The sequence below is a fragment of the Porites lutea genome, chromosome 3 (assembly GCF_958299795.1).
Source record: "Porites lutea chromosome 3, jaPorLute2.1, whole genome shotgun sequence".
NCBI lineage: Eukaryota > Metazoa > Cnidaria > Anthozoa > Scleractinia > Poritidae > Porites > Porites lutea.
In genome coordinates, this window is record NC_133203.1 from 45,816,654 (window position 1) to 45,844,584 (window position 27,931).

Consider the following 27,931-nt stretch of genomic DNA (forward strand, 5'->3'; position numbering starts at 1 on the left):
TAGAATTTTTTAAATTTGTCATTCTTGCTATTTTTGCGATATTTCTTACCTTTTCAGTGTTTTTAGGTAGCAGGAAAAATCCTTGTTACTTCTGCGATTTTTTTCCAGGTCTAAAATTTTGTTTTATTGGTTTTTCTACTCATGCGATATTTGCAAGTGATTGTCTCACAAAATTTTCTGTGAATCATTTTCTTTGCAAAAATTACGGAGAGAATTTGCTAACAAGATCGTTCCTGGACATATATATATCATTTTTTTTTCTTTTACAGTTCTTTACGCACTGCCACGCCATACCATTCAAACCGTCAAACAAGGCCGCGAGGGAAGTTAAACATTACCACAATCTGGTACTGACTGATCCCGGCGTCCTAGGCATCCCAATAGCAAGTGCGCTTTAACTCTGACAAGTGTGCATGTGACGTATTACGTCTACACACATTCCTAGATATCTTGAGGTAATAGGTAACAGAGTAACAACGTAACGAAGCAACAAGGTAACCGACTAACAAGGTAAAACGAAGGTAACAAGGAAACAGAGTAAGAAGGTAACAAGGTAACAGAGTAACACGGTAACAAGGCAACAGAGAAACAAGGTAACACGGTAACATAGTAACAAGGTAACAGGGTAATAAGGTAACAAGGTAACAAGGGAACAGAGTAACAAGGTAACAGACTAACAGATTAACAAAGTAACGAGGTAACAAGGTAACAGAGTAACACGGTAAAAAGGTAACAGAGTAACAAGGTAACAGTGTAAAAATGTAACAGAGTAACAACGTAACAAGGTAACAGAGTAACAAGGTAACAAGGTAACAGAGTAACAAGGTGACAAGGTAACAGAGTAACAAGGTAACAAGGTAACAGAGTAATAAGGTAACAAGGTAACAAGGTAAAAGAGTAACAAGGTGACAAGGTAACAAGGTAACAAGGTAAAAGAGTAACAAGGTAACAAGGTAACAGAGTAACAAGGTAACAAGGTAACAAGGTAACAAGGTAACAGAGTAACTAGGTAACAAGGAAACAAGGTAACAAGGTAACAAGGAAACAGAGTAACTAGGAAACAAGGAAACAGAGCAACAAGTTAACAGAGAACAAAGCTTCAAGGCAACAAGGAACCAAGCAGAAAGAGTGAAGTTATAAGTTAATTAGGTAAAAGTGGTACAATATATGTCCCCATACATGAAGTACCTACCGTTTGATACGCGCGTCCGCTGGAGGACGCGGGCCGGAGGCGTTATGGATTTGATGGAAATTTGATGGTAGTATTCGCATTTCTTGATCTTTCTTGAGTCGTGATTTCATCGAGAGCGACAAAATTTCATCCCCAAAGGTAAGAAAGCTTTTCACTGCGTCATTGTTTTGTAGAATAGTGACTTATGTACTTGGGGAAATGGCCGGACACAGTATTAAAACAAATTGTGTAAAAATCGACAGGGACGCACGTTCATACTGACTTGTTCACGGGGCCATTTAGCTTGTAGCTCTACAAAATCTACTCAATATTGTTAGGTTTACACATACGAGTATAAATGGCTAGATTTTCACTGACTTTTCGTGCAGAATACGGGGTCAATTTTAACCACCCATAGTACCTGCTCGTCTGTTTGCATGCAATCGCGCGCCGAGGCCGAGCCAACCTTAAATGTAAGCCTGTAAGCAGAAGCTTAGACTAAGGGCTCATCCTCAGTGTAAGAACCTGTTAAACTCACAAGTGACGTAAAACAAAGGAAACAAAGAAGTCAACACAATAGAATGTCGAAAAACAAAAGGTGCGAAACAAAGAAAAAGTTCACAGGTTCTTACAACGAGGTAAACCCAGCCTAAGCGGCTCCATGAGGCAGAAAAGAAATTGGTCAAAAATAGGGTAGGCTACCACGGTGAGTTTTGGCTATAGGGTGTCACAAATGCATACGATATAACCATGGCTATAGGGTGTCACAAATGCGTACGATATAACCATGTCAAGATTCCCATATTTCTATACACTATAAACAGTCTTGAAAATACTTAAACGTCTTAGCCGTTTATCGCCGACGTTTGAACGCAATTATGCATTTAAGCGAAGCTTGAAAATAATGTTTTAAGTAAATGGTTATTTTTAGCGTAAAATCGATTTACTTTCACCATGGAACTGTTCAAGGTTAATTTGCTTATTTCACCATAAATAAAGAAATGAAAGGAGATGTACAATATTGTTACTTTCTTGCCGAAGTTTTTCTTCAACATCCTGTATCTAAAATACGCAATAAATATAAATAACTATGTTATGAGCAAACCATTCGGTTCAGGATTAAAAACCCGGCGATTTGCGGAAAGTTAAACTACGACTGTATTAGTGATGGCCTAACCGAAGAGGACAATTAATTCTTATTGGCGTTGCGCAGCAAAGGGAAAATGATTAAACGATGATTTTCTGTTTCTGTCTGTCATTAGAAACGTAAGCTTTGCCGCTATTCTGTTCGACTTGTACCTTAGAGTTATACCCATGAGTTCACGATTTATTCCACGTTTCTTTTTAACAATAAATAGCTGTATATGTTGATGACAAAGTAAGGCGCTTACAGGGTAAGACTCCTTACTGTAAACCTGTATGGAAACCAAGAAACTTATATGTGGACACCGTCACTGGCAACTGGACAGTTTTCAACCGACACATTTCACCATACACATTCGAATGGTCACAGCCACGGCCCTTTATTGGCGATTTCCCTCAACCTATTAAAATGGCTGCCCAGTTCAGTAAGCGGTAACCATGAGTTGGCCAGTGGCCCCGAATAAGAACCTTTTCCTGCGATAATGTCATTGTTGTAAGCTACTATTCCTTAAAAGGTTTTAAGTTCCATTTTGTGGACATGAAAGTTGTGGGTTGCTGTTTAATTCCTTAATTGCTGATGCTACTTAATGGCAACTAAACAAACTTGGTTTTGGGAAGCCAAGTCCCAGCGAGATCTCTTCAATTATTCAAAGGGTCTTAGACACCTTACAGCGGACAATTTTCAAGTTTACACCTCTGCCTAAAGTGCTCTGCTGCCATAACAAAAGTGATCTTTTTTTATTACATATTTCACCACAACAAGTATTCTTTAGAATTACTCTTCCAGGTTTCATTGATTACCTGGTTCTACCGTTTACTTGAAAGACTTTTCCATGTTGAATAACTTCATGAAGAAGTTGAGGCATCGCAGTCGAGCTGGTCCGTTATGAGCTGTCTATATACCTTTTTCCGTCCACGCCAGCTGGTAATAAGTCATGGGTCACCGTTTATCGGCTTTTCATTACTAACACGAACATGCAATGATTGCTTAACCAAAAGCTTTTTCCGGGTTGTCCGTGAAAGTATGCAATGGCTTATGGTAAGTAAAAGCTGGCCTTTAAGGTAAGTGATGAGTTCATTGCAGTAGCAGTATAGGGCACAAATGTAATGAAGAGACAAGTTTAATAAAGTTTGGTCAGCAATTGCAAATGTAATAATGTAACAAGTGTAATAAGGTTTGGTCACAATAATGTCACAAGGGTACCTAGGGTAAATTCTCTTCAGACAATCATCTTAAAACATTTGTTAAAAGGGCCAAAAAAATGAATGGTTACACGTACAAAATTCCCAGTGGTGAAGAATGCAGGATACTTTCGAAACATATTTCACCATACATGCTTTTTATGTGATCTTCTGACTCCATCAAAGATTCTTGTCCTTTAAACAGGTTTGGAGAACTTAGGAGACTTACTTGTAAGCGGCTAAGAAGTTCCAAGCTGTTGTTAATTCATTGGAGTTAGTTTTCGATCATTCTAGATGGTAGCTCGTTTCAGTAAGGCGAGGCCCTACAGTGCCTTGTAGGGAACACCACGAGTTCAAAAATTATACGGCATAATTCTTGAACTCGTGGAGTTCCCTACAAGGCACTGTTAAAGGTTCTCAACATGCCGTGGACATGTTATGTAAATCTTTGATTGGTGATGTTATCTACGAGAGGTTTAAGTGCCAAATAAAAAAAATTACTGCATTTGAATGGAAATAAGGTCAATTCTCGTCGAAATACGTTTTTTAGGAAAATCGAGAAGATAGCTTTGTAAGCAGCTCGAACGTTTGACTCGTTGTCAAAGGAAGCACAACGTTCAACAGACAGTCAATATTCTTTTCTACCACCGAGTATCATCTTCGGGCCTTATTCTTTCCCGAAGCCACCCTTCTTGGTGTACGAAGTTTTTATTTAAATCTACTTCAAGCTTACAAAAAGGTAAACATCGGTTGTGATTAGGTGTCGAAATCGTTAGTTTTTCTTTTTATCAGTAGATTTCTTTTTACAGTTTTTTTCTCCTGGAAAGAATGTCGACACACCCACGTCACCGTTATATGCGGATTAATAGTACACGCACCAGAACAAGTTTAAGATTATTTTACCTTGCAATAACAAATGAGCTGAAATATCATTGTTTTACAGAGTGATTCAATAAAAGGTGAGTGAAAGTCAAAAACGATATTCCACTAACCACACCTGTAAAAACGCCTTTTCCGTTATTAGGAACAAACTTAAAAGGATTATTTTCGCTTAGTTTTCGTCAAGAATTCACCAAAGGTTTATAAACAAAGAAAAACTAGTCGAAACACGAATTTAAGAAAATAGAGGTGAGACGTTTGACTTGTTGTTGTCTAGTAAGGAACTCGAACAACATTCAAGTGACTGTTCTTTTTTACAACTAGTTATGATCTTCGGCACCGGTCTTATTTTTTTGATACTTCGTCGTTATATGAGGATAAAAATAAAATACCCCAAAGCAACAAATTATCCGAACTATGAACTTTTAAAGAAAAATATATAGAATAAATGGTAAAAGAGGGTCAATAACGAGATTCTACTAACCACGCGAAATGAAAAGCCTCTTCCATTATTAGGAAGTAGTTAAAAGAAAATGATTTTACAAGGTTTAACTAAAGATGTTGCTATAAATACAGTAGATGTATATAAATTCATATCTGGTAGTGGAAACATGGTTTTTAGGAAAATCGAAAAGAAAGATTTGTAACTGAGGAGCTCTAACGTTTGACTCGTTGTTGTCAGAGTAAGCACAGCGGTCAAGAGACTATTCTTTTCTACCACCAATATATGCGGATAAAATGTACTCGAATCAAAGCAAGTTCAAACTTCTTTTACCTTGTAATAACAAATAAACTAAAATATGGGTTGATTTACACAGAATAATTCAATGAATGGTGAAGGACGATCATAAACGAGGTTCTACTAACCACGTCCATTAAAAAGCCTTTTCCGTTATTAGTAACAAATGTAAATGGGTTATTTTCAAAGATTTCGTTAAGAATTCACCAAACGTAAACAAAAGAGAAATGCTTCTCGTAAAACGGATTTCGTATACAAAAGAGAAATGCTTCTGATCTCGTAACACAATTTTTCGGAAAATAGAGGAGTTCAGATGTTTCACTCGTTGAAACAGTTTGAGTAGAATATAAAAAAAACTGCATTCAATTGACTGTTCTCTTTTACCACTAGTTATCATCTTTGAGCGTTCGTATTCTTCTCCGAAGGAAACCGTCTTTGTGTATTAAGAATTTTTAATGTTTATTCTCATCCATGCAATCAACAGTCTTTCCATTAAAGATTACAAAACGCTTAAAATTGGTGGTAATGTTAATTTTCTTAATTATTGACTTCAAAATAGTGGGTTATGTCGAAAAAACAAATTTTTTCCAGAGAAGACCATTTTTAAAGGCATCATTTTGACTCTTTCAAACTGCGACATGCTATATAATTCGTCGCTAGTACTCTCTAGGTTGGATCCCGCTTTAGTCATAGCGGCGTACAATATTGCTTGTCCTCAACTTAACTGAGACACTTTGATTTCCCTTTATGCTGTGATATTGATGTTGGAAAGAGTGTGGACCCTTTTACAACGGTTTTCAGCTGATGCCAAGGTCACGCATGCACAAGACATCTCTTCTGTTATAGCAACAAATAAGCTGAAAAGTAAAGTTCTAAAGAATGATACAATAAATGGTAAAAACTTAAGAATAATTGAATGAATGGTAAAAGACGGTCAAAAAAGTGCCTCTACGTACCGCACGCAACGGAAAGCCTTTCCCATTATTAAAAAAGAGGTTTAGCAAATTGATCTTTCACAGTTTAGCCTAAAACATTGCTACATAAGGTCAATTCTCCTCGAAATATGTTTTTTAGGAAAATCGAGAAGATAGCTTTGTAAGCAGCTCGAACGTTTGATTCGTTGTTGTCAAAGGAAGCACAACGTTCAACAGACAGTTACTATTCTTTTCTACCACCGAGTATCATCTTAGGGCCTTATTCTTTCCCGAAGCCACCCTTCTTGGTGTATGAAGTTTTTATTTAAATTTACTTCGAGCCTACAGAAAGGTAAACATCGGTGGTGATTAGGTGTCGAAATCGTTAGGTTTTCTTTTTATCAGCAGATTTCCTTTTCACAATTTTTCATTTTGAAAAGAATGTCGACACACCCACGTCACCGTTATATGGGAATAAAAAGTAACTAAAATATGGATTGATTTACACAGAATAATTCAATAATGGTGAAGGAGGATCATAAACGAGGTTCTACTAACCACGTCTATTGAAAAGCCTTTTTCCGTTATTAGTAACAAATTTAAATGGGTTATTTTCAAAGATTTCGCTAAGAATTCACCAAACGTACACAAAAGAGAAATGCTTCTCGTAACACGGTTTTTCATAAAATGGAGGAGTTCAAACGTTTGACTCGTTGAAACAGTTTGAGTAGAATATAGAAAAACAGCATTCAATTGGCTGTTCAATTTTACCACTAGTTATCATCTTTGACCGTTCGTATTCTTCTCCGAAGGAAACCGTCTTTGTGTATTAAGAATTTTTAATGTTTATTCTTATCCATGCAATCAACAGTCTTTCCCGTTAAAGATTACAAAACGCTAAAAACTGGTGGTAATGTTTTATTTCTTAATCATTGACTTCAAAATAGTGGGTCGTGTGGAAAACAGAAATTCTTTCCAGAGAACATTATTTTTAAAGGCATCATTTTTTTATACTTTCAAACAGCGACATGCTATAATTTCTCGCTAGTACTCTCTAGGTTGGATCCCGGTTTAGTCACAGCGGCGTACAATATTGCTTGTCCTCAACTTAACGGAGACACTTTGATTCCCCTCTATGCTGTGCTATTGATGTTGGAAAGAGTGTGGACCCTTTTACCACAGTTTTCAGCTGATGTCAAGGTCACGCATGCACAAGACATTTCTTCCGTTATAGCAACAAATAAGCTGAAAAGTAAAGTTTTAAAGAATAATATAATGAATGGTAAAAGAGGGTCAAAAAGGTGCCTCTACGTACCGCGTGCAACGAAAAGCCTTTCCCATTAATAAATAAGGAGTTAGCAAATTGATCTTTCACAGTTTAGCCTAAAACATTGCTACATTTGAATTTGAATAAGGTCAATTCTCGTGGAAATATGTTGTTTCGAAACATCGAGAAGACAGCTTTGTAAGCAGCTCCAACGTTTGATTCGTAGTTGTCAAAGGAAGCACAATATCAACAGACAGCCACTATTCTTTTCTACCACCGAGTATCATCTTCGGGCCTTATTCTTTCCCGAAGCCACCCTTCTTGGTGTACGAAGTTTTTATTTAAATCTACTTCAAGCTTACAAAAAGGTAAACATCGGTTGTGATTAGGTGTCGAAATCGTTAGTTTTTCTTTTTATCAGTAGATTTCTTTTTACAGTTTTTTTCTCCTGGAAAGAATGTCGACACACCCACGTCACCGTTATATGCGGATTAATAGTACACGCACCAGAACAAGTTTAAGATTATTTTACCTTGCAATAACAAATGAGCTGAAATATCATTGTTTTACAGAGTGATTCAATAAAAGGTGAGTGAAAGTCAAAAACGATATTCCACTAACCACACCTGTAAAAACGCCTTTTCCGTTATTAGGAACAAACTTAAAAGGATTATTTTCGCTTAGTTTTCGTCAAGAATTCACCAAAGGTTTATAAACAAAGAAAAACTAGTCGAAACACGAATTTAAGAAAATAGAGGTGAGACGTTTGACTTGTTGTTGTCTAGTAAGGAACTCGAACAACATTCAAGTGACTGTTCTTTTTTACAACTAGTTATGATCTTCGGCACCGGTCTTATTTTTTTGATACTTCGTCGTTATATGAGGATAAAAATAAAATACCCCAAAGCAACAAATTATCCGAACTATGAACTTTTAAAGAAAAATATATAGAATAAATGGTAAAAGAGGGTCAATAACGAGATTCTACTAACCACGCGAAATGAAAAGCCTCTTCCATTATTAGGAAGTAGTTAAAAGAAAATGATTTTACAAGGTTTAACTAAAGATGTTGCTATAAATACAGTAGATGTATATAAATTCATATCTGGTAGTGGAAACATGGTTTTTAGGAAAATCGAAAAGAAAGATTTGTAACTGAGGAGCTCTAACGTTTGACTCGCTGTTGTCACAGTAAGCACAGCGGTCAAGAGACTATTCTTTTCTACCACCAATATATGCGGATAAAAAGTACTCGCATCAAAGCAAGTTCAAACTTCTTTTACCTTGTAATAACAAATAAACTAAAATATGGATTGATTTACACAGAATAATTCAATGAATGGTGAAGGACGACCATAAACGAGGTTCTACTAACCACGTCCATTACAAAGCCTTTTCCGTTATTAGTAACAAATGTAAATGGGTTATTTTCAAAGATTTCGCTAAGAATTCACCAAACGTATACAAAAGAGGAATGCTTCTCGTAACACGGTTTTTCAGAAAATGGAGGAGCTCAGGCGTTTGACTCGTTGAAACAGTTTGATTAGAATAGAAAAACAGCATTCAACTGACTATTCTATTTTACCAGTAGTCATGATCTTTAACCGTTCGTATTCTTCTCCGAAGGAAACCGCCTTTGTGTATTAAGAATTTTTAATGTTTATTCTCATCCATGCAATCAACAGTCTTTCTGTTAAAGATTACAGAAAGCTAAATTACAGAAAGCTAAAAACTGGTGGTAAATAGGTTAATTTCCAAAATGTTAATTTTCTTAATCATTGACTTTAAAATACTCGGACATGTTGAAAAAAGAAATTCTTTCCAGAAAACCGGCACCATTTTTAAAGGCATCATTTTTTTATACTTTCAAACAGCGACATGCTATAATTTCTCGCTAGTACTCTCTAGGTTGGATCCCGCTTTAGTCAAAGTGGCGTACAATATTGCTTGTCCTCAACTTAACGGAGACACTTTGATTTCCCTCTATGCTGTGCTATTCATGTTGGAAAGAGTGTGGACCCTTTTACCACGGTTTTCAGCTGATGTCAAGGTCACGCATGAACAAGACATCTCTTCCGTTATAGCAGCAAATAAGCTGAAAAGTAAAGTTCTAAAGAATAATACAATGAATGGTTAAAACTTAAGAATAATTTGATGAGTTTTGATGAATGGTAAAAGAGGGTCAATAAGGTGTCTCTACGTACCGCGCGCAACGAAAAGTCTTTGCCATTAATAAAAAAGGAGTTTAGGAAATTGATCTTTCACAGTTTAGCCTAAAAAATTGCTACATTTGAATGTGAATAAGGTCAATTCTCGTCGAAATATGTTTTTTAGGTAAACCGAGAAGATAGCTTTGTAAGCACCTCGAACTTTTGACTCGTTGTTGTCAAAGGAAGCACAACGTTCAACAGACGGTCACTATTCTTTTCTACCACCGAGTATCATCTTAGGGCCTTATTCTTTCCCGAAGCCACCCTTCTTGGTGTATGAAGTTTTTATTTAAATTTACTTCGAGCTTACAGAAAGGTAAACATCGGTGGTGATTAGGTGTCGAAATCGTTAAGTTTTCTTTTTATTACTAGATTTCTTTTCACAGTTTCCAACCCTGGAAAGAATGTCCACACTCCCACGTCACCGTTATATGCGGATAAAAAGTACACGCATGAAAGCAAGTTCGACTTCTTTTACCTTGTAATAACAAATAAACTAAAATATAGATTGATTTACACAGAATAATTCAATGAATGGTGAAGGAGGATCATAAACGAGGTTCTACTAACCAAGTCAAGTCAAGTCAATTTTTATTTAAACTCACACAGAATAATTATGATTAATACAAATTAGTGCTTTAAAATATAAAATCAAGAGATTGTGAAGGGAGAGAAAATTTCAATTGTAGGTTCATTGTGCAGAGTTTGGGACACTTAAATAGTTTGTGGAACTAACCGAGTAGGTGACCCAAACAAGAATATGAGTAGAAGGAATATAGATGCAAAATAGTTGTTTTAGATAAAAAGTATTACTTCATTAATTAAATAGTAGTTAAGATAATATAATCGTAAAACTGATTAGGAATCAATAATAGTATTATAACCATCAATCAAAGAATTTTTGATATGTTGACGAAAACTGGAAAACGGCTTGATTTTCTTAACATCAATAGATATAAAGAATTCCAAAGTTTTGGACCAGTGTAACTGAGAGAACGAATGCCGTATTGAGTGGTATGAACAGATTTAGCAAACAGATTATCAATCCGTGATTGACGTGTGTTATATGAATGAATTGAAGATACTGGGTAAAATAATTAACAAAACAAGAAGGGCTTAGTTTATGGTACCAGTGATAAACAAAAGAAAGAATTTCAAGATGAATTATATCAGAGAATTTTAGGAGTCTGAGAGACTTCAGCAATGGCTCAGAATGAGATCTAGGGTCGGAAAAAGTCATTATTCGGACGACTCGTTTTTGCAAAGTAGTTACTGGTTTTTTGTTAGGTATGTGAGACCCCAAACTTGAATACCATAAGTAGGAAAGGGGTAAATAAGAGAATAGTAAAGCATAATAAAAAAAAAACCTTTTCCGTTATTAGTAACAAATTTAAATAGGTTATTTTCAAAGATTTCGCTAAGAATTCACCAAACGTATACAAAAGATAAATGCTTCTCGTAACACGCTTTTTGCAGAAAATGGAGGAGTTCAGACGTTTGACTCGTTGAAACAGTTTGAGTAGAATGGAAAAACAGCATTCAACTTAAGTCCCATTTACACGGCAGAAAATTTTTGGCGCGGCTTGGATGAAAGCCGGGTACGCGTACCAAAAAAATAGTACTGATTACTCATTTACACGTTCTTTTTTCTACCGTGCTAAACGATGTGAAATTATGATTTGGTACGGGTAAAAGGCTCAACATCTCGGCCGGCGTACTCGATTCTTGCCTAGTGCGCATCCCGGCTGCTTCCTCTGTAAAAACATGGCGGACGAAAAGTTCATTAGAATTCCCACAGCCGCATGTAGTCTACGCACAAGGAACAAATGGGTGGTCACTGAATACTGGTGCGGTTATTGAATTATTGTGTGGTTATTGAACACACTGAACAAACGGAAAAGTATTTACCACTTAGTTAATGCTAAACATTTATATTAAAATATTCTAACGTATTTGTGGCTATTTCCCCCCAGCAGCATGTTGTCCACGCTCATCAATGAACTAACGTGTGGTCATTGAACTACTGTCGTGTTTATTGAACTTTTGGTTTATATTGAACTAACGAAAAAGCTCATCTGTACATGCTCTCCCACACTGGTGCTGACCAAAGGCACGAAGGCTCATCAGAGAAAAGTTAGCTCGGCACGGCTAATCGTTTACACTGCACACTTTAGGCCCGTTTACACGACCGAAAAAATTGGAACGGCCCGGATAAAAAGACGAACGGCTCCGACAAAATTCGACGTGTAAACGGTACTTGACCCGTTCCAGTTGTATCCGTTCCGTTCCCTAAAAGGTCCATAGGCGGCTATGGACCCCTTTCGGAACGGAACCGATAAAAAACGGTTCCGTACCCACATTTTTGTTTTCTTTTCAACGTGTAAACGCTCGCCCTTTTTTCGGTACCGTTCTGTTACGTTTTTTATGAGCCCGTGGTACCCCACGTCAGTTGTTTAGCGCACGTCACATGGGTGTTGGAAGAAGAAACTGGAAAGTATTCTTCGACACTCGAAAGCTACCATACCACTGGTCGTCAGAGTAAGTGCTGTATGTAAGATCAAACCAAGCGCTTGTTCTTGGAATTTGCCAGAAGCTCCTTTCGACTGTGAAGTGCGATACAAGGGCTGTTAATAGGAGAACCGTAAGCCTTGTTTTTCTCCTAATTCGGTACATTTTCTCAGAAAAACTTTGACGAATCGCACGCGCTGTCAAACGTGAATTTCGTGTTCTCTTCTTTAGAAGAAACCAGAAAAGTGCTTGTAAACCTGCATCCATGATTGTCGGAGATACGCACAGTCTACTGTATGTATAAGAGCATATGAACAACTAATCGAAGCAGTTTTATTTAATTATCGCGGGCTCTATCGTTACCGGTCTCGAAGAAAACAACGTGTAAACAGTCTCGTACCCGTTCCAAGGGGCTCTCACGTACCGTGCCTTTTTCTGTCGGGCACATTACAGAATTTGTACGTGTAAACGGGAGATTTCGTCTGGAACCGGTACTTGTTTCTAACCGAGCCGTTCCTTCTCTTTTAACGTGTAAACGGGCCTTTTATCCGAGCTGGGCTAGATTTTCAGGATCGCGTACCAGTTTTATCCGTGCTCGGACAACCTCTCGACATGGTCCGAGCACGGGTGAAATTTTGGTTCGGCACGGATGGGCCAAAGTCGTTTACACGACTAAATCTATCCGTGTCGAACCAATTTTTTTGGTACGCGTACTTTTTTCATCCGAGCCGTGCCAAAAATTTTCGGCCGTGTAAATGGGGCTTAACTGTTTTATTTTTCCCTAGTTATCATCTTCGACCGTTCGTATTCTTCTCCGAAGGAAACCGCCTTTGTGTATTAAGAATTTTTAATGTTTATTCTCATCCATGCAATTAAGTCTTTCTGTTAAAGATTACAGAAAGCTAAAAACTGGTGGTAGAGAAGATAGCTTTATAAGGAGCTCAAGTGTTTGACTAGTTGTTGTCAGAAGAAGCACAACGTTCAACAGACTACTCATTTCTACCACCAATTATCAACTTCGGGCCTTATTCTTTTCTGAAGCCACCGTTCTTGGTGTATGAAGGTTTTACTTAAATTTATTTTAAGCTTACAGAAAACTAAACACTGGTGGTGAATAGGCTCTCACGTCACCGTTATGTGGGGATAAAAGAACATACATTAATGCAACAAATAAACTGAAATATGAACTTTTAATAAAAGAATAGTGGTTACAATGAACCGCAAAAGAGGGTCAAAAGATTCTACAAACCACGCAAAACGAAAAGCCTTTCCTATTATTATGAGAGTGGTTAATGATAATGATTGTCAATGAAGATTTATCTAATTCCTCACTCTTTAAAAATAGAATCTAGTCTAAACGTGGTTATTTCGAAAACGGAGAAGACGCCTCTGTAAGGAGCTTGGACGTACGAGTAGTTGTTGCCTAAGGAGAAAGGACGTTCATAGGACGGTGTTTTTTAGGATACAAATGAATAGTTTTACACAATTTTTTTTTCATAGATATTGATATTTATTTTTCCGTGATTGTCTTCTTTGACCAACTTTCATCTTCCTGCAACAACAACAATAACAAATCCGTAATCAACCTCTCTGCTGTATGAAAGGTAAAATGACGTTTTACTGATCGAATTTAAGTACAAGTGGAACCTCGATTTAACGAAGTGACAAGGGACAGGGGAAATGTGTTAGTTATTACAAATGGATTGTTCGTTATATCGAACACCTCTATATAACGAATGCTCGGGAAATGTTATATCAAGGTCTAGTTAATAATCCGGATCTGGTTTCTATACATAGCTAAGGCGCTAGAAACTGACAAAACTGTTCAACTACTGTAAAAAGAGTTTTATCCTTGTTGGTCTGTTTGGCATTCACCTTTTATCACTTGCTAACATTTATTCGTTGTATCGAAGTAAATTTTTCGTTTCCGCTGTAGATTGTGTTCGTTACTTTGTTAAATGTAGGTTCTGCTCCATACATTTCACTGTAATTTTGGCCGGGCTGAAGAAAATCGTTCGTTATACAAGTACAGAGGTTTGTTAAATCGAGTTTTCACTGTTCTAAGGTAATTTACTGTCAAGTGCACATTTTAATGTTTTATATTTTAATAGGAGTCTTCAAATTAATTCCTGAATACCGTTAAATGTGGCAATGTATCCGGGGGGTACTCCTGGGAATTCTTGGTGGGGGTGTGCCGCCTGGTTTTCCAAATCCTGACCCTATTTCAGACCAAAAAATGTCATTTTCCACACCTGTTTTCAGACCTGGCCTTTAGGCAGAAACTATTTCATCATAACTTAGATTAGATCGCAAACAAAAAAATTCTTCAACTCTATTTCGAATTCGCATATTTTTCTTCCTTTCTTACTCATTTGGAATTAAAACGATAAATACGTTCATACACTCCCGTAGTTCCCTCGAAAACCACACCCGATTCCAGACCAAAACGGGCAAAGTGTATACCCTTTTTCAGACCAAAACGGCGCAAAAACCCAACTCGATGGGGCGGGACATACCTATATAGCTTATTTATGGGAGTACTCCCCCCGAAAAATATATATTTAAAGTTATTTTTGTTTCTAAAAAAAACTCATACTTACATTGGCATAAAAAAACTTTAAAATCCCCCCAGCTAGGGGGTCCTTCGCGCTCCAGGCGCAATTAAGTTTGGTCTTCAATGGGCCCATACTTTTTTAGCCTAGCGGCTGTATGGACCCATTGGGCCGCCCCTGATGATGCCTTTCTTAGGTCTTCGAATGAGATTTCACAAATGTTCTTTTCCTGAAGGAAAAATAAGAAGAAACTTTTCAGGGGACTACATCATTTATTTATCTTGTTAGGAGTAGAGACGACGACAGCGACGTCAACGAGAACGGCAAAACCGCAATAGGTTTAGATTGGCAAAACAACAACTCTGCACGTGCATCACGCTTTTTTGTACATTTCTTTGCCGTCGTTGCACGACTACGACGCGAAAGGACCAATTTTTAAGTTTTTTTTTGATGACGGGGACGGTGAGGCGATAAATGCTACCATCTTTGTCTGAACTCGGGAGTGGCCCCCTCTTTTGAACTCTAACATAAATTCCCTTCTTTGAAGTATCTGGGCGACTTTGAAAAATCGCGAAATTGTTTGAAAGGATGCCAAGTCTATTTTTCAGTGACTTTTTCATGGACGTCGCCATTGTCGGATCGTAAGGTCCTTAATATTTTTAAGGGGTTTTTCCATGCTAACGGGTAAGTAACCTGTATCTGCTGTTATCAGGTAATTCTAAACGTAAAACCGAAAGCATTTTCTACGTGATAGATTCTTGTATCAGGGAATGTTCTTCATAGATATACAACTTACTCTAATTCTTCCCCCCCTGAAATTTTATGGGCCTCCCCCCAACAAGCTGCGATACATGTATTTCCAGTATAAGTGTATTTCTAGTATAAGTAGCCTGCGAGCAAGCTCTCTTATTTTATGAAAGAGTGCCAATTTTTTATAGTTACTTTTACTAGTTTCATTACAATTGACGTTCGACAGATGAGGTACAGTTCTCTCTACTGCTGGGGCATTACGGCGCGTGTAATTTCCGAGATGTATGTAGTTAGGTAAGCTAATTTTCATAGACCATGCACTGGGCTCGATTACCAACCGATGAAGAAGATGAGAAAAATAACATAAATAACGTTTGAGAAGGCTGTACTTCCAGGCGAATTCTTGGAGAGAGTGTGCCTTCCGGTTCTCCATATTATATTTCGGACCAGAAAATGTAAGAACAGACCTCTAAAATCCATACCCGTTTTCAGACCTGGCCTTTATTCATAGCAATTAAATAAAATCCATACAGAAAATGTAACATGTTGGAGATTGATTGCACTTGAAAAAAATTAAAGTTACAGTCATAAAATCTTTCTCATAAAATCTTTACTTCCAAGGGAAAAAGCAAAAAGGTTCGAGTTGTTGGAAGTTGAGTTATTTCATTTAAAATTATATGAAAAATGGCTTGGATGGAAACGACAAATTGGTTTGAGTTAGCAAGGGTTAGAGTGATCGAGAGTCAACTGTTTTAACAATAACCCAACATGGTATTTGAAGACGAAGTTGCCTTGCTGCCAAATTGTTAAATTGAGAGTTCTTTAACAGCAATATTTGGATTTAACTACAACGTATACGATTGCAGCCTGCATGCTCCCTTCGCCATGTCATAAGAAAACAAAAAATACAAGTTAACTAGATTAACAAAAATAACTAACACCTAGGTGGGTGTCAAAGACCCCTTTGTCTCCTAGCCCTACTTATAATATGTATGCTAAGGAAATTGGGAATGAAAACCTATGTTTAATACCACTTTTTAAACAACAACAACAACAAAAAACTCCTTTACCATTATCCTTCTTAAACAGAGGAATATATCCTCACAGCTACTTAAGTTCAGTAAATGTCACTGCGAGGGTCTGTTAAATCATTATTCTGCAAAAACATAATATAGGAAGTAAAACGCTACTTGGGTATATTGCATATCAACATACTATATACAGTGAAACCTGTATTAAGCGGACACCCTCGGGGAATGCTGTAGTGTCCGCTTAATACAGGGTGTCCGCCTAATACAGGTTTTGATAGATAACGTCATATGAGGTGTCAAATGCCATTCAAATGAACAGTGGAAACGTTTAGAACACTCCCAGAGACTATGATGATATACGTTTGCATTAATTTCTTTATTAAAGATGATAGTACCATAAACATAGATTGCAACTCAGATTTAAAGAACTGAGATAAGTGAAACAAGCTCTATAGAAACAAAACGAAATAGAAAACAACACTGTACTGTGAAACTAATCAAATAAGTTCGTCAAGTCATGTTTTTTAATGTAAAAATATTAACATATGTGTGTGGCAATCATTTGCATTTCCGGTGTCTGCCATGTTGGGTGGTAGAATTTAATTACAAGTGTCTGTTTAATACAGGTTGGCAACAATAAAAATGACCATTTCAGGTACTCTCTAAGTGTCCGTGTCCGCTTAATAGAGGTGTCCGCTTAATAGAGGTGTCCTCTTAATAAAGGTTTCATTTAAAGTAAATAAGGAAAATAAATTTGGGGACTTCAGCTACTGTCCGCTTAAAAGAGGGTGTCTGCTTGATACAGGTTTCACTGTATTTGATAACTTAAGTTGGATAGAAGAATACACCACTAAAGCAGGTTTACAGGTTCACATCCCACTAATGCCTACTTGTACTACAATGTTTGTAACTATGAGACCTTATTGACTCCACCCACCTTCATGTAACATGTTAATGTGAGGTCCTGATGCTGCCACTCTATCACTGTATCCTTTGTTACAGGAACACTGATAGAGCCAATGGACAGCTTCACCACCATGCTCATCTTGAAAGCAACAAGCTCTTCTTTCAAGGGACATGTACTTCTTATTCTGTAATTTTTGGAACATGCAAACAATTTAATACAAGATGTTGTTACACTACAAGTACATGTAGCTCTGTACAACAGTGTGCTCAATAGGATTCGATGTGCTCATGTGCCCAACCTTGAGAAGGTGGCATGACATGAGCACAAACTAAAGAGAATCTACATGTAAATGGCAAAATAAGGGGCTATATAAATCCAAAAAAATTGATCAATGGGTGCTACATTCTATTAAGGACTCTGTGGTAGCAAAAAAACAATGAGAGAGAAGTGCTGGCTACTTATGCAAGTTTTCTTTTTAAGCTTCACCATGCGTTTGAACAAGTCTCCAGTCCCACAGCATGTTTCATTTCGAAAATACTGCAATTTGAACTTCTGAGTTTTCACAGTGCGTGACACCAAAATAGGAATGCTGTCTCGATGAAAAAAGTCTCTCCTCTTGATTCTTAGCAGTACAACCATTTCAAGTGTATGTTTATGTGCAGGTATGCTAGTTTCCCAGTGAAAAGAAAGCGCTTTTATAGAAAAAGTGAACTCCAGATGTTTTTGTTGATTTCTGGCGGCCATATTGGTGGACCAACACAGTACACCAATATGGCATCTCCATACAATGCTCTACAAAGGTGCATAAAACGTTTCGACAAATAACTCAGAAACTGTGGGCCACAAAGACCTGAGACTTGGACAAATTGTTTATAACATTTCACTTTCTTGGCTTCTTCCACTGGACGGTTTCCAATGTATTATTTTGTTGCATGACAGTGAAGAGAATCTATCAAGAGTTTATAAAAATATAAGGATACTAAGTTCCAATAAAGACTTACCCACAGAGATCTTGTGCGCAAGTTAAAGTCCCTCAAAAAGAACTTTGTCGCAGCAGTGTCTAAAATGACAACTGCATTTCTGGTGAGTTTTGCCTCCAGTAAATACAAAGATACAACGTCACCTTGCAGTATAACAGAAACCTAGAAACATTGAAATTAAAATATGGGTTATAAAATAATATCCTGAAACATCACTTTGCAGTATACCAGAAGCCTAGAAATATTGAATATATATATTAGGTGCAGTTACACAGGGCACTTTTTCCATGGGAAATTGCCCTTTTACCACGGGAAACTGTATTTAATAGTGTGACCGACGTTTCCCAAGGTAAGTTTCCTGTGTTACATAAACAGGTTTATTTCACACTGATTGAACTAATTTGTTGGGCTATACTGATTTGGGAACAATACTTACAAAAAAAAATTTTCTATTTCTGGCATGTAATCAAACTGCTAACTACCTTCGCAAGTCTAACACTAACATACCAGTTAAAATTTCAGCTAAACTCTCCGTAAATTTTCAACATAACATGAAATACTACAATCACTGACAGCAATTATTACCGAAATAGAGCAAATGAAGCCGTAAAAATGGCTAAATCAACTTGGGAATTAATTCGTGTGTAACTACATGTTGCTGCGGTAAACTAAATCCACATTAAAATTCATACCACGGCTTTGTTAATGTGGAAATGCCTTTTACCATGATGTGTGTACTAACCGCACCTATCATCTACTCTAAAGGCTGGTTTCAATATGATCGCTACGATCACTGTGATCGCTGCAATCACTGAAAAAAAGTTCAGCGATCGTGGCAATCTTAGCGATCACACGGAAACCAGCCTTCAATTTGAGATTGCACCACATTTCTCAATTTAAGAAATTTAGTCTTCTTATTTTATGAGAAAATTTAAACAAATCATAGGATATAAACTATTTTTTAAACAGGCAGTTTAAATCACAGAAAAAAGAGTTCTTATCCTATGATCTATTTTAAATTTCCCCATAAAATAAGAAAACTTTTTCTTAAATTGAGGGATTCGAAGCAATGTCGAATTTAGAGTGATATTTTCTTGGCATGGTGCAAATCATATCATGAGGTCGAGATGATTACAAAATGTTCTTACATCAAAAAGACATCATGTACATAGCATCTTATTTAAAACCTTGCCAAGCAAGACTTCAATAAGCTCATTGTACTAAGAAAACCAAAAACACTACATACTTAATTCTAAGACATGTTCTGGAGCTGCAAAAAAATGCAACAAAAAAGGTTTCTGTTCAGATCATTCCATGATTGCCACATCAAATCTTTTGTAATGCCCCATTATACCATCATGCTAGCTAGTAATGTACAAAGATAGTCATGCAATTGTGCATGCATGGTCGGCAAATACATGAACTGTACCGTACTTCTCATCGAATCTATAGTCTCTATAGAATATTGCTTACATTATCCTCACCAGAACTAGGACCAGGCACGTCTTCTCCTTCTTCGCGTGAAGTCGCACGATTTTCCAGCCGTTTTTGGAGGGAGAAACAACCTCTTTGCACTAGGTAAAATCGCACTTCTCCGACCGTTTCGGCATATCGCTAATGCAGATGACACGAAACTCCCCTTGTCTCGATCTTGTCTCTATGTTACTTTTGGCCATCGGCATGGTGAAAATGACCTAATTTTTGACACCCTATAGCCAAAACTCACCATGGGAAAGGACCCTAAAAATGACCTGTTTCATAGCTCCATGAGGGCTAGATTGCAGAATATATCTAACTTAAAAAACTGCGCCCGCAGTCTCGCAGTCGTCCGATTTGTGTAATAAATTCTGACATTAAATGCGGGAGTGCAAGACTGGGGCAGCACTAGTATACCACGTTCAATAAGCACTCCAGTTACTTGACATCGACTGCAGGAGTACGGGACTGCGGTAGCAGTAGTTGTATACCCACTCATTATTCACTTTTCAGTGACTGTGGGAGTGCATGACAGCAGGAGCACTCATTTTATTCACTCAGATTAGTATTTGGCCTAATAGATCACAACTGCAGGACTGCGGGGAGCAGTTTTTCAAGTAGGAGATTAAGTGGGCCGGGTATTCTGCAGTTGCTCAGAGATAAGTTACAATTTGCTTGCTCTGACAGTGGGGAGGGAAAAGGAAGGAGAGCTTGCAACTACATCTCTGGAATTTGAATATCTGCTTCGAAAAAGTCAATATGAAATGCTGATTGGTGGAGATGACATAAGTAATGGCGTCATTACCCTTGGCACATGTTTTTCAATGTTTGTTTACATTTGCACTCGTTTCTGCTTCACGCCGATCGGCTGAAATCTGAAAGCTCAGTTGACAGAGAGCCACAGGGGAGTTGGAGGCGAACTTTAAATTCCAGAGATGTAGTTGCAAGCTCTCCTTCCCTTTCCAACCTCGCCGCCAGAGAAACCTGGAGAGCTTGCTTGCAGGCTATTTGCCTGAGTCCAGTTTTCAGGAAATAAAATTTATTTGTGAGGGATAGACCTATAACTTATTGAATTCTTAACAGACTGAACAGGATATGGTTTCTGTCCTCTCTGTCCTAAACAGGGTATTTTTTTTTTGCGTGAGTCTGTCATAAGCAAGGTATGTAATTTTGTGTCAGGCTGTCAAGTGTAAACAGGGTATTGCCTGCATGATTGGGTTGCTTTGTTTTATGAAATTTGTCAGTACTCAAGTATACAGAAGCAATGACTATAACGTGAATTTTCTCATTGCAATTGCCAACAAGACAAGACAGAGTTCATTTTGTCATTTTTTCTAAACAGGGTAATAAAATTGATAGTGAAGTTATGAATTATGAAAATCATATATGAGAACTGTGGGGTGAAGAATTATATGAAAGAAGACCATCACAGTTATAGATGCAACTTTTGTAACCTGCAGAACAGGCGCTTTGTGAGCCAAGTGAGGTGAACGTGGCATTTTCTGCTGTCAGTCAATACTTGTGGGCGTAGGTGGGTGGAAGAGCCAGAACAATGGACTCGTAATGCATTGTTCAATTTTACTTGAAACCATGCACCCCCACTCCCTCCCCAGGTACCCCCCCTGCGAATTGCAAAATTTTTTTAATTGGAGGTCTATTCCCCACTGCTGGGCGTGCAGAAAGAGACAATTCCCCACCCCCGAGCTCCTGATCGACGACCACATATACATTTTTTGCTACATCTTTTTGATCCGTACAAAAGCAAAATGGCACGTTTTCACAACTTTTATGAATGTTTTCCTGAGTTTATCGAGAGAAGGATGATGGATGTCATAATGTAGTTAAAACCTGAACAATAAATTTGAAAATGAAAATGAAGAAGAAGAACTCGTTAAAAAGCACCTCCTTGATAGAACACTTCATCGGAAGACTGGACCAAATCTCTCTTTCTCTCTATGTATCAAAAGCCTTGTTTTCATTTTCATATGAAAACTTATCATATTTATTTTAAGCTGAGCTAAAGAAATTTTTCTGTCCTTGCTTTCAAAAAAATTAAAATCCATTCGAGTACGCATCATGCACACATTCATTTCAAATTTTAAAACATACCTTTAAATAAATAAAATAATTTTGATAAGTTACTCCTCTCCAATCACTCTCCGACAAATTTGTGCATTTTTGCTTAAAAATGTGTAGTCTTGAGGTCCGCAGCCATCGTTTAAACCGCGTGAGAAATAGCACCTGCTTCACAAAATCAAAGAGAACCCCCGCCCCCTGGACAGGACTGCTTCAAACAATTCCCCCCCTGGGCCTGAAGGGCTGCACCTTTCCCAGGGGTTGCCTGTAGAGGGGGGGGGGGGGGGGGGATGGTAACAAGCAAAATTGAACCATGCATAACAGGCACTATATTTTTCTTCTCCCCTCGTCTCGTGCTTCGCACTCTTTTGGCACTTCATGCAAAAGGCTGTATTCACTTCAGTTGGCTCATGAAGCACCTATTATGCAGGCTAAAACTTTTTGCATTTGTGGAAAGAAAGCCTGAAAAAATTCATGCCTGTAAGAGATTCAAACCCTTAACCTCTGTGATACGGGTGCAGCACTCTACCAGTTGAGCTACATGTAACAAACCAACTGGCAGCAGGTTGTTGAATTTGTTCGTTATAAACTTCTTCACCCCGCAATTCTCATGCATGATTTTCATATATTCATAACTTCATTATCATCCCTTCACAGGTTTATAGTGAACCATTCAACGACCACTCAAGTGGCTGGTATCTTTTGGGTGGCTGCTGACAATAGATAAGATTAGTAGAATGGGGCGCAACTCAAGCTTTTTGTAACCCATCACCTGTTGTCCTAAAATACATAAATATAGTTCCCTCTAATCTAAACTGCTGGTCAGTTTGAATGAATACTGTGGACCGTGGACTATACACTGTGGACCAGTGGTCTGTTTGACTTCAACATTTCCCACCACCAATGGGGTTCATTTAGAAAAAAAAAAGACAAAATGCCTTTCTTGGCCCTGGTTGTTCAAACTGTGGATAGTTCTTTCTGCTGGATAGATAACTGTCCAGTAGATTATTGGTGTCCATAATATTTACCGTGTCTGATCTAGGATTTCCAGCTATGGGGGCAAAGTGTCGCAGTTAACAATTTTCAGAGGGACGTTTCGTTTTTTGGGGGGACACTATATTTTTTTATTCTAATGTACCGGGTGTTATGTTATCAACAAATGCAATGTTCAAGAGTATATTGAACATAGAGTCATCATATAGAACTAGTGTTGAAGTGCTGTAGTTTGTACAACCAATGATAAAAGGATTTTGTTTCTTTGATTTTTGGCAAAGTGAACAGAACATACCATTGAAAGTTTAGCTTTCGCAACTTTGATTTCAGTTCACTAGACTGATCATTTTTGGGCTCAGCTTTATCATTTGCGGTGGACGTTTCTGCAGTTTCTTGTTTGTGTTGTTGCCAGCCTTCTTTGTTTCGACATAACTTTGCATTCACGGACATCAAAAGACGGGCTCTCAATATTAAGAATGTGGATCTACATAATCTACCCCTTTATACATTCATTTAAACTAGCACCTGGCAACCTTGGAAAATTGCACCTTTTATGTACGTCATATTCCTTGGATTTTGGTTCTTGCTTTACTTTTAATCTTCTGAAATTTAAACCAAAATATTGTTTTAAGAAGATTTGTACGAGGAGAAGTTACATTTTTCTATTTCTTTTTCTTTTGAAACACAATTTGAAGAGCGCCAAAATGACCCAGGACAGGGATTTGAAGGGGACATCTTTGCTCAAACCCGAGGCAATCCCGCAATGACGCACTCTAGATCAGACACTGTATTTTTGCCTGGGATAGTTATTTATCCAGTGGATAGGGATATGCAATGTTGGAACAACCAGGCCCTGGACAAAAGCTACCCATACAAAATACCTGAAAATAAAGTCACAGAAAAGGAGTCTGCACTTGGTTTGCACTTGTCAGCACGGGTAAAACTTTGTTGACTGGAAATTGTCTTGCCGAGATGTTTTTTTCTTTTCAAATGTAACTATTGAGAGTAACAGAAATAGCTTAACAGTTTCTGCACAGCAAACATGACAAACAATGATCGATTAAATAAATAATTGTGAAAACTGACAAAATGTGTGAGTCATCATCACTCCTTGTTATGATAATTACCTAGACACCCAGAGTAATAACTGTTATTCTCAATATAATTTATTCTAAAATGTATAGTGAGTTCTAGACTTTGTCAAAGTCATTTCTGGATCAAGGAATCAAGAACCTCAACTCACACACTTGAATTGGGCAAACTCATAGCCTTTATTTATACAGTGATTGTATAGTTGTCTTGACTCAGCTTTATGCACGTTGGTTGTTTATGTTTATGAGAAATGGCATAAGAGAACTGCATGAATACTTATGTAAATGCGCCTTGTGGACTTGTAGAAATCGTTCCTCTTTTCTCATTACATGTATTTCTTTCACTTAAACTATCTTCTTATACCAGAAAGATGATATGTGCCACTTTTTATTTGCTATTCCATTTCCCATGGAGGGCATTACCTTGGGAAATGGTATTGTTTACTATTTTTTGTTAAAATTTCTGTTCATGACGATCAGTTTTAGTATTACCTCTGAAAATTGTGCGTTCACCAGATCTTTGGAAATTTCACTTACTATAGCCTGTGTGGAAGGTGCGGCACAGTTAATATTTTGGGTAGCTTTTAAAGAGTGCTCGAGGGGAACCCTTTGTGTATGCATGTGTCCTCAAAATTTTGCCCTAAGTGCTAACAAAACTGGCACCTGCTATGCAGGCTAACTTGCTATTGCTGATTCCAGGATATGATAATCACATGTCCGTTCAGTCAGAGTCAATTTAACACTTCCAATAACTGATTCAACAGGGGATTTTAATATTTTAGTGTTTGGTTAGCAACTTAAGCATTGCAAAACAATAATTGCTCTTTGTTTATTTATTTGGACAATTATTATTTATTGTTTTTTCCAATTTTCATAAGCAGAACACAGAAGGGGGAATAGACTTGAAAGTGATTGGAAACAGTGTTTCAAGCGTTTTGGCAAAGAAGATTCCTATAAGCCCCCTCTAAGGAAATGCCTTATGAATGCAAGCAGTGTGACAACTGTTTTAGCAAAGCAAAAGACCTAAAGAGACATGAAAGAGTCCACACTGGGGAAAAGCCTTATGAATGTAATCACTGTGGAAAATGTTTTAGTTTACTAGGAAATATGAGGAGACATGAAAGACTTCACACTGGTGAAAAACCTTATGAATGTAGTCACTGTGGAAAGTGTTTTAGTTTACCAGGAAATATGAAGAGACATGAAAGAGCCCACACTGGGGAAAAGCCTTTTGAATGTTCTCAGTGTGGCAAGTGTTTTAGCGCAACAGGACCCCTGAAGAAACATGAAAGAGATCACACTGGAGTAAAACCTTATCGTTGTCACCAATGTGGCAAGTGTTTTCATGGTTTAGAAAACCTTAGGAGGCATGAAAGACTTCATATTGGCAGAAAACCTTATGAATGTAAACATTGTGGAAAAAATTTTAGCCGATCATCACACCTGAAGGGTCATGAAAGAGTCCACACTGGGGAAAAGCCTTACGAATGTAAAGAGTGTGGCAAGTCTTTTCGCCATGAGGGAACCCTAAGGAGCCATAAAAAAGTCCATAATGGAGAAAAACCACACGAATGTAAACAGTGTGGCAAGTGTTTCACCGTACCAGAAAGACTTCGGAGACATGAAAGAGTCCACACAGGAGAGAAGCCTTATGTATGTAAACACTGTGGCAAGTGTTTTAAGTCAGTGAGTAACCTTAGGAGGCATGAAAGAGTTCATACAGGAGATGGGCCTTATGAATGTAAACAATGTGGCAGGTGTTTTAGTGTAGCAGGAAGCTTAAAATCGCATGAAAGAGTCCATACAGGAGAAAAGCCTTATGAATGTAAACAATGTGGCAAGTGTTTTAGTGAGGTCGGAAATATGAGAAGACATGAAAGAGTCCACACTGGTGAAAAGCCATATGAATGCAAGTATTGTGGAAAGTGTTTCAGTGAAGCAGGACACCTAAGGAGACATCAAAGGGTTCATTTAAATGCAAAGTTGTCTAAACTCCCAGGATATAAATGTAAAAGAACATCAAGTCAAAATGCTGATAACAGGTCTCTTAATCTCTCTAGAAACAATTTCCCATCACAAGTTAGTTTACATAGAAATAGCAGTCTCATTTATCCATCAGCACGTGAAAGTAAGCTTAAACCAAAACCAGCCATCATTGCAAAACACAGCTGTTGGATTTGTCAAGAGGAGATGTGTAGTGAAGCTCTTCTTCTTCAACACTACGAAGATCATATGAAAGATGTGTGTGAAGAAACATCGTAAATATGAAGTGACTACTGAAACAGGTGCTGTTAGTACAGTGTAAATGGGCCACTTCAAAAAGTAGCTATGCAGTTTTGGATAGTGGATTATGTATAGTGAAATCCATGAGACATAAGACTCCATAGTGCATTTGCTCATAAATTATGCATTAACCTCTCAAAATTTGGATACAGTGAAAGTCTCTTAAGCGGACATCCCCAGGTCGCGAAAAAGGTGTCTGTAACTGGAGCTGGCCGCTTACGGGAGTGTAAAAGTATAGAGTTTTTATGGGAGTTGAGAAAAACGGGGTTTTGTGAAGGTGGCGGTAAGTAGAGTTGACCACCCACGAGAGTGTCCGTCTGGAGAGTAGCTTCTACTGCATTCATATAGCAGTGCTAGCATATAATAATCATGGCTCAAAATGAACTTGGACTTTTGCCAGTCATGTTGACTGGCCAAGAAAATTTTAGTGCAGTCATTACGGTCTCTTTTACGGCTGGTCAAAATGTATAAAATATCGTAAAATTCCGAAAATACGCCCCTCCATGAGTAAGCTCCTCCAAATATAAGCCCCTCAAACTCGTACCGCAAAAACCCTCCGTTAAATCGCCCCTCCAAATTTAAGTCCCCCGGGGGCTTGTAATTGGAAATTTCCCTCAAATACAAAGTAAAACAAAGCAAAAACGGTAATTTTCCTTCCAACTATAAGGCTAGCCCAATCGATTTTGAAACGAAAATTTCCTTCCATAGATAAGCCGCTCCGAATATACGCCCCTCCAAAAATAAGTCCCGGGGCTTATTTTCAGATTTTTACGGTAACACCATAATGATTTAAAGTTTATAGCGTAAAAATCAAAAACCGAAGTGAATCAGGATGCTTGTCTTCTTGTTTGTTGACCGGCCGTAATTATTTTGAATCATTTGAATTTTTTCTCAATGAGGCGGATTTTCCAAATTAAGAGTGAAACTACATATATATAAGCGGTCAAAACTGGGTCCACTTCCCCTACAGGTTCGTTGTAGTGCTTTGATTATTCAATCTTTTGGCGAAACAAGTAGCCAGGTTACCAGTTTACTAAGCTGTCTTTTAAACTTGGTTGTGATTCGAAGCTCAAAGCGAGCTACATTTTTGGGTAGCGATTATTAAACAATCTGTACTTTCATAGAAATGTTAACAAACATTAACTCGGAAATAATTAAATGCACGTTTTTAAGCATAAATAATGTTTTTGCTATAAGAAGCCAAATTTTAACTTCTTTTTTCAATAAAAAATGGTTTTAAGTCACGCACTGGTGTTATTTTTCTCCTACTGGATTTGGTGTCAATGGTGGACGATTCAGCGTATTGTACGAACACAATATAACGAGTACGTTACATTGCGCTGGTTATATTGAGGTTTTTTGTTCTGTCAGTAGCTAAATACATGTACTTGTTGGCTAAGTCTCGAGAAGACAACTAATCGTCAGTTCACCGCCGCCCTGTTACTGCTCAGTTGGAAGAGTGCCGGTCTGCTAAGCAGGAGGCCGTAAATTCACTCCGCGGCTGGAGTGTCAGTAAAACGCGAAGACGGGGTCGAGGTGTATCTCTCTCTCTCTTTTTTTTTTTTTTAACAAATGCTGTTGTATGTCTCGGGTAAGGGTTAGGGTTTGGTTAGGGTTAGGGTTATTACGGTTAGGGTTAGTGTCAACCACAACCTTAACCCTAACCCTATCCCTAACCCCTAAAAAAAGATAGACCCCGATCCCGGCCCGGTCCCGCGTTTTACTGACACCCCCGCGGCTGGACCAGGTCTGTAAAAAATTGGTGGAATCATGCTAGCT

The 27,931-nt window shown here is 37.8% G+C and overlaps 1 protein-coding gene and 1 long non-coding RNA gene across 2 annotated transcripts; one reads left to right on the forward strand and one right to left on the reverse strand.

The window, feature by feature from the left end:
• Window positions 1-1,262: 1,262 nt before the first annotated feature.
• Window positions 1,263-27,353, forward strand: LOC140929815 (uncharacterized). The gene is made up of 2 exons (XM_073379513.1): window positions 1,263-1,330; window positions 24,751-27,353. Exon 2 carries the CDS (start codon window positions 24,842-24,844, stop codon window positions 26,129-26,131), a length of 1,290 nt encoding a protein of 429 aa, XP_073235614.1. The 5' UTR covers window positions 1,263-1,330; window positions 24,751-24,841; the 3' UTR covers window positions 26,132-27,353.
• Window positions 14,629-18,387, reverse strand: LOC140929814 (uncharacterized). The gene is made up of 3 exons (XR_012164800.1): window positions 18,255-18,387; window positions 17,284-17,437; window positions 14,629-14,794 (listed from the first exon to the last, which is right to left on the reverse strand). It is a non-coding gene; the product is annotated as an uncharacterized lncRNA (long non-coding RNA).
• Window positions 27,354-27,931: the final 578 nt, after the last annotated feature.

Coding starts and splice junctions, on each gene's coding strand:
- LOC140929815 (XM_073379513.1), top strand. CDS start 24,842: ATGCCTTATGAATGCAAGCAGTGTGACAACTGTTTTAGCAAAGCAAAA.